An 11,751-nucleotide genomic window follows, 5' to 3' on the forward strand; every position below is an offset into this window, starting at 1 on the left:
CGTAACTTGCCTTCAGCTGCTGGAAATGAAAAGCGAAGTAGAGGCAGTACCCGCTGGAGTGCTCTAGGCCACACTGACTCTTCTATTGCTTAGCTACCCAACTTTGTAGTCACTGTTCCCCTTATCTGTGAATAGATTTATAGTCTTCTCAAAAAGTGAAGGGCATATGGCTACGAAGTTCATGAACCTCAGGCCCACTTTTGAGTTCCTGTAAGGAACATGAGCAAGTACATGAGCAATTCCTAAACCTTAGGAAACATCAAAGCCAAATACTAATTACTTCTTTATACAGAATCGTATTTCAACTATCATTGAAAAGTAAAAGGCCTAAAAAGCTTAATTAATTTGAAACACTGACGTTGTAGCTCCTGCTGGGCATCTGCAGACACTCCTTCAAACTCTGCTTATTTATGTCTCTTGCACTTTCTCACAAACTATTTAGACATAGTTTTGCACTTTACTATTCTAAAGTACAATGAATGCTTCGCTCTTATGAACCAATTGCCATCAAAGGATACCAGGGTCATTTACAGATATTGACTAGTCAAACTCACAGTACACACGTATGATTTGGATAAGAATATTATCTGTATGCTTAAACCAATGCACAGAAAGATTTAGTTGGTTATCCAGTACTTCTCCTTCTATGACAACATCTTATGTCAGAATCTTTCTATATCTACATAATAGTATTTTGTCAAATAACAGTTTGTGAATGATTGCTGTATTACTTAAGCCTGCAGTGAAAGGAGTACCATTGCACTATTTAATTTCAATTCACAGTCTATGAAATTGAAAATGATCAAATGAAAATGGAAATAACATTCAGACATAATTCCTGAACTTGAGTGAAAAGTGTTGCAAGTTTCAAAGCAACTCTATATAGGTGTATTGCAGTATATAGCTAAAAAAGTAAGATTAGTAGATGTCATTATCTGAATATAAGACTGCACACAGCAAAAGTTGAAAATCTTTTAGAATCTCAGAAGACGTATATGTTTTTGCTAACAAATTAGTTTCACTATTTATATAACATCATTGGATGGTCTTGCTAGAATAATCTTGCGCGTGCACTATCCTCCAACAGGTTACCATGGCAACTTATATTTGAATTTCTGTAAATTTCTATTTTTAGAGATCACAGTTTAGGATAAAGAAAGTCACAAATATTAAGGGCCAATTCATTAATAAAAAATATCCAACTTTTATGATTATCACACTTCCCAGAATAGACAATGCTGAAGTTAAATCAGGTAGGAATCCTTAAAAAAAAAAAAAAAAACTACTGCAATTATTAAGAAAGTTTACCAGTAAGCAGTCTTACCATAATATAAGTGGTATATGAGTCACTAATGCTGTGAGGCAAAGCCTGATGTCCATAGAGTTTTGTCTTGATTTCAGTAAGGCCAGGATTTCAGCCGAAATGGTTTTAGTGCTGCACATCATTTCAGCTGACACAAAGCTGCATTTGCCAGAATACTCAGAAAGTAGTATCTCTATTGCAGGTGTAAGGAAATGCTGAATTGAAAGTAACATCTCCGTTCAAACTAACGTTACCATGACCTTAAATTGTTTATTATGTGTTCAAGTGGGCTTATTAAGTGTATGCTAGTCCTTAAATACAAATTTATTTACTACTTTAAAAGTTGTCAGAAATTCTCAAAATTGTCTTACTACCCAAGAGAGCAACGTACAGGGTAGCAGTCTTGAGGAAAATTAAAACACTAATTTAGACATAGTTATTATAGCTCTGACATTCTCTGGCTGCTTACAGCTGAAATTTGAATATAAAGCTTAAAATTAGTTCTTACAATATAAAAAGGTATTGCCATTGTCTTCCAAAAAATGAATATTGCTACTTTACAACTTTGTAAGTTGATATTCTGGTAAGGATGGACAATTTGGAAGATAGCGCTTACAGGTTGCTATCAAGGAGTTCAAGCAGATTGAAAACACAAGTGGCAGCTAAAATCCCATGGTGTAACTGCAATCAGCATGCCTATCTCCCCATTTCACCTGGGATCTTCCATTTAATCTTTACTGCATATTCATTAAATCTCTAGGAAAATACAGGGGAAAGATTCTGTACTGTAAAAGCCACAGACCCACCACTGCCAGCACACCTTTAAAGAAATAGCAGGTGATAGATCTGCAGTGGAGCCATCATGCACACTACTATTTTGTCAGATAACTGACAGCAAAATTTGCTTTGAAATTCACACAGCAAAGATAAGGGCAACATGTGTATGTCATTAATGAGCAAAAATAGACTTCTGGTAGTTTTTCCTTCAGAGCCAATCCTGCACTAAAAACGTATTTCAGTGTCGTTTGGAGCCAGCTGTCTAAGGAAAATAAACTGGTGTACAATTTTTGAAAATGTAAACAATGCTAGCACTCAGTAGAGGACAGTAATTAATGAGGCCTTTCACGTGTTGTTTATTTAACTTATCCCGCTAAGTTCATAGGAGTTGCTAACTTTTTCACAGAAACTGAATCAGCTCATAAGGTACTATTCGAGAAATCACTTAACCATATGCTTATGTTTGCATCTAGGAGATTTCCAGAGCAATTCGTATGACTGATCTGGAGATGACTCTGACAGTAATTGTACTTTTTGCAGAATGAGGCTCAGGTCTGAATGCTTCACACACAATCTTGGTACGTATGTTGCAAAACAGTTATTACCATTTTCAAAATCAAACACGTTTCCCATTACAATTTCTTCTTCTTCGTGTACTGCAGGGAGGATTTGTTGCTGGTTGCTTTTTTCACTGTCAAACTTGAGAAAACCACTGTATTTTTTCCCCCTCAAAGGAATTACAAGGTTTACTTGCTCCAAAGCCACAGTTTAGGAAGCAAATCCCCATCACCACCGATAACAGTAACTAAAATGCAGGAGTGGAATCAGAATCTCCCTCGAAAGCAGAAAACATTCAGTGGCAAAATCTAAAATCGCTGTCTAAATAAGGGTAACTTCGCAAAACCATTCACGCCCTCACGCGCCAACCCGCCACCAGAGAGCCGGCGAGGCTCACCCCGAGCAGTCAGTGGCGGGAGCGCCAGGGTCACCCCCCGTCCGTCGCCCTCACTTTGCCCAACTCGCATCGCCTTCCTGGGCGGAGCGCGAAGCTGGCAAAGGGCCGAGGCCACCCTGCCATTGCCTCACCCCGCACTGGAAACCCGGTGGCGGTGTGACAACCCTCCGGCGGTGCCAGCCGCCCCGGCCTGCCCACGCAGGCCTTCAGCAAGGACCAGACCGCCTCCGGGGCGTCCCTCCCGGCGCGAGGAGGATACGAGCGGCGCCCAGGGAGACAGCACCCCTGCGCCGATGGGACGGCGGCACGCGGGGCCTCCTGGGGGCGCAGCTCCCACTTCACCTCGGGGGCGCGCGCCCTCCGCGCCGACACCCAAGGCGGCACGGCACGGCCGCAAGGCCCTGCCTCAGCGCGGGGACGCGCCCTCCCACCGTCCACCCATCCCGCTGGCCCAAACACCACCCCAACGCCCGGAGCGGGGCGCGTCGCACCTCGCCTCGCCGCCCCCGCCACCCGCCCGCGCCTCACGAGGCGCGCAGCGCCGCGCACGCGCCCCCCAACGGTCAACGGTCGCTGCCGCCGGCGGCCGTTGCCGCCGGCAGCGCTGCCCGGGCGCCCCCTGCCGGGCGGGGACGGCGGCGGCGCTTACCCTGGCGGCCCGCGAGGAGTAGGGGTCCTCGAAGAGCGCCCAGACGCGGGGCTGCAGCCGCCGCCAGCGCCCGCCCTTGCCGTCGGCGGCCGCCCCCACGTCCTCGATGCCCAGCCTCTTGGCGGCCAGGTCGTCGTCGTCGCCGCCGCCGCCGCCGCCGTCGGGGGGCGGCTCGCCCGTGAGCAGGTCGGGCGCCTCGAAGATGTCGAGCGCCTCCTCGGCGTCGCGGTGCTGGCGGTAGGTCATCCAGCAGCAGGGCTCCACGTCGGTCTCGTCGATGCCCCAGAAGGCCAGCTCCTCCTCGAAGAGCGGCCCGCAGACGTCGGCGGGGCAGTGCAGCTTGCCGGTGCGGTAGTAGTTGAGCACATAGGCGAAGACCCCCGGGTGCCGGTCGAAGAAGAACTCGCTGGCGCCGCCGCTGCTCCGGGGGCTGCAGCTGCTGCCGGACTCGGGGCAGCCGCCCGCCAGCGGCGGGTTGGGGGGGGGCGGCGGCGGCGGCGGCGGCTCCTCGCCGCCCGGCGACTCGCCCTGGGGCTCGCAGGCGAGCAGGGCCAGGCGGGTGCCCGGCAGGGTCTTCAGGGTGCTGCGGTAGGTCTCGTGCCGCGTGCCGCCCACGTTGAGGATCACCCTCTCGTTGTCCTCGAGCTTCCCCATCGCTCCGGGTCGGACATGACTGGGGAGGGCGCGGGAGATGGCGGCGGGGCAGGCGGAGCGGGCGCCCACCCCGCCGGGGCGCGGGGCAGGCGGGCAGATCCGCGGGAGACGAGTTCCTGCCTGGAAAACAACAACCAACCGCAACAAAAATCAAGAAGAGGACCCCCAAGCATCGCGCCTCTCTTCCTCCCTCCTTCCCCTCCCTCCCCTCCGCGGCTTCTCCATCGCCAGCGAGCCCAGCCCCCGCCGGGCGCCCCCCGCACCCCGGGGCAGCCCTGCTGCCGCCGCGGGGCTCGTCCCGCCGCCGCTCTCCGGCCGCCCCCCGGCACCCCCGCCGGGTCTTCCCCCAAAAGCAAGCCTAATGAAACGGCGCTGCTGCACCTCCCGGCCCCCACCCCCCCGCTCCGGATCAGCCACTGCCCCCACCTCTTTCTCCCTCTCGGGGCTGCTTGCATCGAGCGGATGGAATAGAAAGTGAGCAGTTAATTATTTAATGGGCATCTATCCGTTATTATGCTAACAGCCTAATAAAGGTGGGGGGAAAAAAGAGGGATTGGAGGTTTCTTTTTTTTTTTCTCTCCTCTCTTTTTTGGGAGGGAGGGATTGCTCTCTGGGAGGAAATACCGAGCCCCCCAGGCAGCTCAGAGAGCAGGCACACCCTTGGAAAAGCTGAATGTGTGGAGCTCGGGTTGCTACTTTCTCAGATAGATCATGAGGATGAGCGTGCATCTCGGGGAAGAGCCGGTGGCAGCAGAGCCAGGCTGCCGTGGATTTTTCCACGATCTTTCCCCGGCCCCTGCCAGCCACTCTTCCTCCCTGCCACCCCTCAGATACCTTAGCAAGAGGCGAGAAAGCGGCTCCTCTTCCTACACCGGGCTCCGTTTGCTTCGCAGCGGATGCCGGAGTCTCAGCCGATCTGCGCGTCTCTCTGTCAGGCGAGAACTACTTGTTGTTTTTTTCCATGTTCAGGTAGCTATTTTACCTCCCTCCATGCTGAACTCCAAAAGGAATAAAAGCTGCTCCCGTCGCCTGCTCGGAGATCCTGCTTCCTTCATTTTACAAGAGAGATGCAGTCTGTCTGCATCGGGACTGCGAGTAAGCATCACCGACGGAAAGCAAAACCATAGGGCAGGTCAGGGCACCCAGGGCACCGGCACTGCCGTAATCCCTGCAGCTTCTTGAGAAGACTAATCTAAAGGTGAAAACACACCTCTCCTTTGGGGTTGAAGCCCCTCCCCAGGGCGGGGGCAAGGGAGCCGTCTCTCTGTACCCCACCAGCCCCCCACTCCCAGCGTTGTGGGGCGGAGGGAGGCGACAGCTAAAACAAATACCACATCTATCTGAAAAAGGCAACACCACCTCCGCTCCTACATGTGAATTTGATTCACTTAAGGAAAACACCAGGAAGGGATGGAGAGTGAGAATAGCTATTTATCGGATGGGTGCAGGGAGAGCAGCACCTGCCTACAGGCAACACAGCAAAGAGGAGCTGGTCAGCTCTCCAGGGCAGGGTCCTTACACCTAGCAGAGCTGTGCTTACAGCTCCTGACTCACATAGTGTCCACAGCCTCTGCAGGGATAGCAGGGGTGCTGGCTGGCTGCGGCAAGGAGAAGCACCCTGGGTCCCGGGCAGCCCTCAGAGCCAGCTCAAGTGTCCGACAGCAGCTGGAGGAACCCCTGCCTCCACATCTCTTCAGGCACGCTGGAAGGAGGGGTCAAGGAGAGGGGATCCAACTTTTATGTCAGCCGGTAAAAAAAAAAAAAAAAAAAACTGATATAGTGCCGTGGGTACGTTTCATACTCAGTATACTTTGTCCTCAGTACAGCTGGGAGAAGGGGAGGGGAGGAGTTCTGAAGGTGAGAGCTCCCAATAAAGTGTAAAGGAGCCCACAGGCCCCTGCTTAAATGCCCCTGCCAGGGATTCTGCCACTAACCCAGCTGAGTTATCTTCTACAGCCTAGTTTACTGATGCCTGGTTTCAGCCAAGTTCAGAGCTGGTTAAAGGGAAATGAAGCTTCCAAACCCAGAAAGAAAATATGGAGAGAGGTGATTCCTCCTGCTGCTTCCTCAAAAGAAAGTTCATCCTCCATACCAATAGCAGTCCCTGGCACCGAGGAGGATAATGAGTGAGATAATGGTAGCTGAGATGTTCCCCTTCCACATCAGAGCCTTTGATGGGACATCTGCTGGCTTTGGGAGGGCAAGGCTCTGCTTGAAGCAATGATCAGAGGACACTGCTTCACCCAAACCGCTTTAACCCAGATCTGTCTGTACATGGCATTCATGATGTAAATACAGAATCCCAAAGCAGCAGCAACTTTAAGAAATGAGTTTCAAAAGCTTACTCCAGATGTACATTTGGAAGTTCCTAAAAAAAGCTGGGGCAGAATACATCCTGCCAAAGCAGATCTAATCAGTTAGTGAAAACTCCTGGGAACCAAAAGTAATGTTCAAGTACATAGTTTTAAATCCAGTGGAAGAGACTCACCCATCCCCAACTGAAGCAACACTGCTCATACCATACCTACTTTCCTTTGCAAAGGGGATTTTTGTGGAAAGGGGACATATGGAAGGAAGGAGTAGACCAAAGTGAATATTCATTGTCTTCTCTCTGACCTACGAGAGGTTTCTGGAGAAATGCAATGTATTACAGCTCTGCAGCATTCATCCATTATGGAAAACCATGGGGTGGCAGTAGCTGCCAAAATGCCAGACAAACTGTATCATAACAGAATGCTAGGACTTCTCTGAATTACTAGTGCCTGCTGAAGTCCCTCATGCATGGTGAAGTTACAGACCAGCACTTCAATCTCTCACCTCCACTGAAAAAAAAAAAAAAAGATAACCAAAGACTAACCAGAACAGCATCTCATAAACAAAATTTTACAGACATACTCAGTAATGCAAATGCCATGAGAAAGGTCTGTATTACAAGAAATTAACTTACACTTCAGGCTTCTTAAACACACGTTTTTTTTACTGCCTGGGGAAGAAATAAGCCACAAAAACAATCTTTCTGATTAGTTTAAGAAAAAAGGTCTCTCTTATAATATAATTGTCCTTCAGTCAAGTCAAGATGTCTATATTCTGCAACATGTTTGTTACTAAATACAATGCTATTTATTTCTCTGTGTGTCATTCCTACTTTTATTTTCAGCATGTGGCAGATTTCTCAGTGAAGGATGAAATTATATTAGAACTGACTTTCCAGAGCCAACACTGTCTTGAATCATATCATGGAATAAGCAGACAATATTCTGCATAGGCAACAGTTGTTACAGTTGTTCATAAATTCATTTTTCTCCCCATAACACACTGACCTGAATTTTTGCACCCCTCAATTTGCAATAAAAGTGGGAGCATGTAAGACATGTAAGAGTTTGAAATGAGTCTCCTGAATGAGTCTTACAATGAACTAGATCTGCAAATGGAAAAAAAAAAACAAAGCAAAAACCAATAACTATTCACATAAACTGTCAAAAACATTTGTTTTAAAGTTTAGTGGAAACCTTTCTGTACCTGAGGATTCAGAGCTTTCTTTAAAGAACTGACGAAACTAAGCAAAGCACAATCAATTTTCCCTGGTGGATAGGTCTTATGAAAGGAAAAGGTCCCAAGTTTTTTTTTTTTTTTAACTGACAAAGCAGTAAAACTGGATGTGAAGACTGCCATTAGAAGCTCAAGCCAAGTGAGCATTTTACTTAGTAGCAGCGATCATTCTTTTCCCAAGCTCAAGTACTACAATGCAAAGTCATTAGAATTACCAGCTGTCCAACAATAAAAGAGTAAATGGAAGAAAGAAAAGGCCTTATCTGAAATTAGGACTTGTGAAAAAGAAAAACAGACCTGAGGACAAATACGGTGCATCCAAGTTACAGTCATGCTCTGAATCACCTTCTGGAGGAGCTCTGTCTCTGTTGATGGGAAGATGCCTGGGTAGATTGACTTGCCCAGCTAAAGATAGCTTTTTGGAGGGGGAGGCAGTAGATAGGAGGCACAAGACCTTATATCTACTAGATGTTTCTAATGCAGGCCAGCATTTCATATTTTTCATATGATGTTGTAACTGGGAAAAGCAACAAAGAAACCAATTTTATAATTGAAAATTATAATTGAAGTCAGAACGAAATAGCCAAAATATGATCTGTTTATATCAGTTAGTTGATGATGAAATAAATGAACTAAATATTTTAAATATCCACTGCCATTAACATTTTATTAAGCTTCTATTTGTTTCTCTTACTTTTCTGTTCTCCCTTATTTATAATCATCTTTACTATTTACAATTACATATAATAGTTCATTACAGTTCTTGCAGAACATGACAGCCACATTATACTAAAGTACACTGACATTAAGTCAGAATCACTCTTCAGAATTTCTTGCAAAAAAAGAGGAAAAGAAAAAGAAAAAGATGAAAATTTTTATTGACTAAATGACCATGAAATACAACTAGTAGAAGCCATGGGGTAGTTAAACTGCACAAGACAAAAAAAAAAAAACAGCAGGCAGTTGTTACTATTTTTAAAGTCTAAAGCACAATTGCATTTCTATTTAATAAGGCTAAAATGTAAAACTGGTTTATCAGTAACACAGAATTGGTGAAAATAGGGCTTAACGTAGAAAAATATAAACAAAATAAGATTGAACAAGACATGTGGACAAAGCGTGAAAGCTGTCATAAAATCAGTCTGTTGGTCCCATAGTGGCAGATAGAAGTTCATCCTACTAAGCACTGCATAAACACAGATGTACTTCATCTGACCTCCTCCACCCTTACTTTCCAGTTCTTTGTGAAATTCTGGAGAACTTGGTATCTCTCACTGAAAAATGTAAAACTGGAAGGGTTCCATTTGCATTGTTTTTATTAAGATTTATTAGATTCGCAAGCTAGAGCACGCAAACCCAGATGTTCTCCTTCTGATCTCTTCTTTATTCTGCAGTCCTCCCACAGATGCTCAGAAGCACAAATGCTTTAAGATTTCAGAGTAACATCCCTCTTCATGAGTATCCAGTATCATAATCCAGTATCATACCATTTCTTTGAGCTTTCAAGGGTTAGACAATTCCAGAATCTACCATTTATCTTTGGGGGGGGGGAGGGGTTTGATGTCAAGCTGACCACCTTCCAAGGAGCTAAATCTTCAGAATCCCCTATGTGGAGGACCTCATACTAGCCCTACTCCACAGCACAGCCCTCTTCAGAGAGATCCTCCCTCTCTCTTCTCTACTCCTGCCCCAAATTCCTTCCATCTCTTTGTGATCTCCAAAGCTCTCCTTAGAACTGGTACATGCAAGTTCAGCAACCCTGGCTTAGCCTTGGCTCTGTAGCAAATGGAAATCCTTCAAATACGATCATGTTGATTAAGAGTATTGGGCATAAGCAGCTGGTGTCAGTGTGGGGGGCTGTGGGGCACCCTGTGCAGAGGAGGCCATGAGTTGCCCTGAGCTGGTCCCAGCCAGCTCTGACCTCAGTGCGAGCATCTGCTGCCCACCAAGCCGCCAGCGACACCAGCAGTACCACAGGTCAGATGTGGCACAGGGCGAGCAGCAGCCATGAGGGGCAGAAGGTACATGAGGAGACCTGTGAGGAGAAATGGAGGAATGAGAAGATATGCAAAGGAAACATAGAAAAGGCACGTTAAGAGACGTGTTTGGAGAAATGGAGGAGATGTAAGGAGAAAGAAAGGACATATGTGGAAGGGGACGCTGTTGGGGACATGGCTAGAAGTGTGCTCTTGGAAGGAGGTGCTCCACATAGAGAAGGTAAACCACTGAGGGAATGTGACCCATGGATAAGCCATGTTGGGGCAGGGCCACCTCTGAAGGCACTGTGGCCCATGGGTGACCCACACCAGAGCAGGGACACCCCCAAAAGGGACTGTGGTGCTACAGGAGCCATGCTAGAGCCGTGACACTGAGCAGCCCAGAGAAGTGGGAGACCCCACTAAGAAGCAAAGAGTGGTAGGCAGAAACCAGTATGCACTGACCCTCATCTCCTCCATCCCCCACCTTCCTCTGTCATCTCAAGGGAGGAGCTGGAAGGGACCAAGCAGGACAAGAAGCAAAACCAAGGCAAGCAGAGATTCGGTGGGGGAAAAGAGGTGTTTGGCTTAAGCTGAGCCTGAGGAAGGGGGAGGAAAGGTGTTTTCCTAAGTGTGTGTTTAAATACTTGTATTTTCTTTTCCTCAATACCCATTCTCAGTTCTCAGTGTTTAGAATTTTGTGTTAATTGGCAATAAATTAAGTAAAAATTCTCTGAATCAAGGCTGCTTTGCCCACCATACTACAAGAATGCATGTATAATTCTAATAAAGTCATACCATTCAATCCACTCCTCCAAACATTCTCATAAATTTCCAGACCCAAAATACCTACTGTTACAGGGACCAGTTCCTTAGAAACTGTCACCTTTCACATTTGATTCCAGAGTGGGCACTATTCCTCAAAAGCAGCAGTGTATCACTCATCCTTTGACCAAATGTCAGTCATCACAGAATCTTCTTACAGCCACTGCCTTCTTCATTCATGACAGTGTGCCCTTTGGCTCTCACTGGCTGCTAATGCCAAGGGTATTGGTAATGAAAGATGGTGGAACAAAAGATTACTCACCTGTTTCTGCAGTAGTTCAAGTAGCTTTGTCAGTGCTGATTCACATTAGTGCGATGCATATTTTCTCAAGAGATATAGGATATTACATTTTGCTTATAAAAGGAGGCATTGCCCCAGGCTCTGTCCATACTTACTCTTTCTTTTCCAGTACTGATTCTGAAATAGTGGGAATGAAATTTTGATCTATCCAGACAATTTGGTTCAACTCCAGGTAAAGGTCAGTGACCTTCCTCATTCATAACTTGTCAGCACACAATACCACTTCTGAGGAACTGTCACCTGCCAACAAAACAGTGGTTTTGTAAAGAAGACAAAACAGTGAGAACAGTACTGAGCTCCTCCACAGGAATTTCCTCTTTAGTTCGGGTACAATATAAATATATGGACTGAGCTTCTACCAGGGCCTCTATATATTTACAAAGAATGAAAAAAAAGTATTAGGATGATCTAGTCAAGCATACAGAGTCCTGAGGGACAGAGAAATGAATACAACATCCCCAAACTAGTTTCAGCTCTTGGGTACAAGCCTCTATCATTCAAAAGGGGTTGATCTTCTTTGCATATGCAATGAGAATGCACAGAGACATGCAAAAATGGGGGAAAGCCCAAGTCACATATCTCCTCTTGCAGCATGACTATCTGAGCCAAAAGAGACAAGCTAGCCTCCACTAGGCCTCGGGGTCCTGCCTCCCACTACCTGAACGTAACCTTAATGCAGATTTTGGGAAATGTCATTCCCAAAATGCCTGCAATTGTATTCTTCATAATTCTCATTCATTGCTACTGATGCTACAATATATC

The 11,751-nt window shown here is 46.6% G+C and overlaps 1 protein-coding gene across 10 annotated transcripts in view; it reads right to left on the reverse strand.

Moving 5' to 3' along the window:
* KCNC2 (potassium voltage-gated channel subfamily C member 2) overlaps positions 1-5,774 on the reverse strand; it is a 109,714-nt gene extending 103,940 nt beyond the window's left edge. For 3 of the 10 annotated variants that reach the window (XM_068935831.1, XM_068935889.1, XM_068935860.1), the window contains exons 1-2: positions 5,173-5,771; positions 3,685-4,458 (exon numbers count right to left, since the gene is read on the reverse strand). In XM_068935831.1, the coding sequence (XP_068791932.1) occupies positions 3,685-4,338 (654 nt within the window). In that variant the 5' untranslated portion in view covers positions 4,339-4,458; positions 5,173-5,771. Of the gene's footprint in view, positions 1-3,684; positions 4,459-5,172 lie in introns of all 10 variants that reach the window. The other 7 variants (XM_068935884.1, XM_068935867.1, XM_068935839.1 and 4 more) reach the window with 5 other exon arrangements.
* Positions 5,775-11,751: the final 5,977 nt, after the last annotated feature.

The sequence above is a fragment of the Struthio camelus genome, chromosome 1 (genome assembly GCF_040807025.1).
Source record: "Struthio camelus isolate bStrCam1 chromosome 1, bStrCam1.hap1, whole genome shotgun sequence".
Taxonomy (NCBI): Eukaryota; Metazoa; Chordata; class Aves; order Struthioniformes; family Struthionidae; genus Struthio; species Struthio camelus.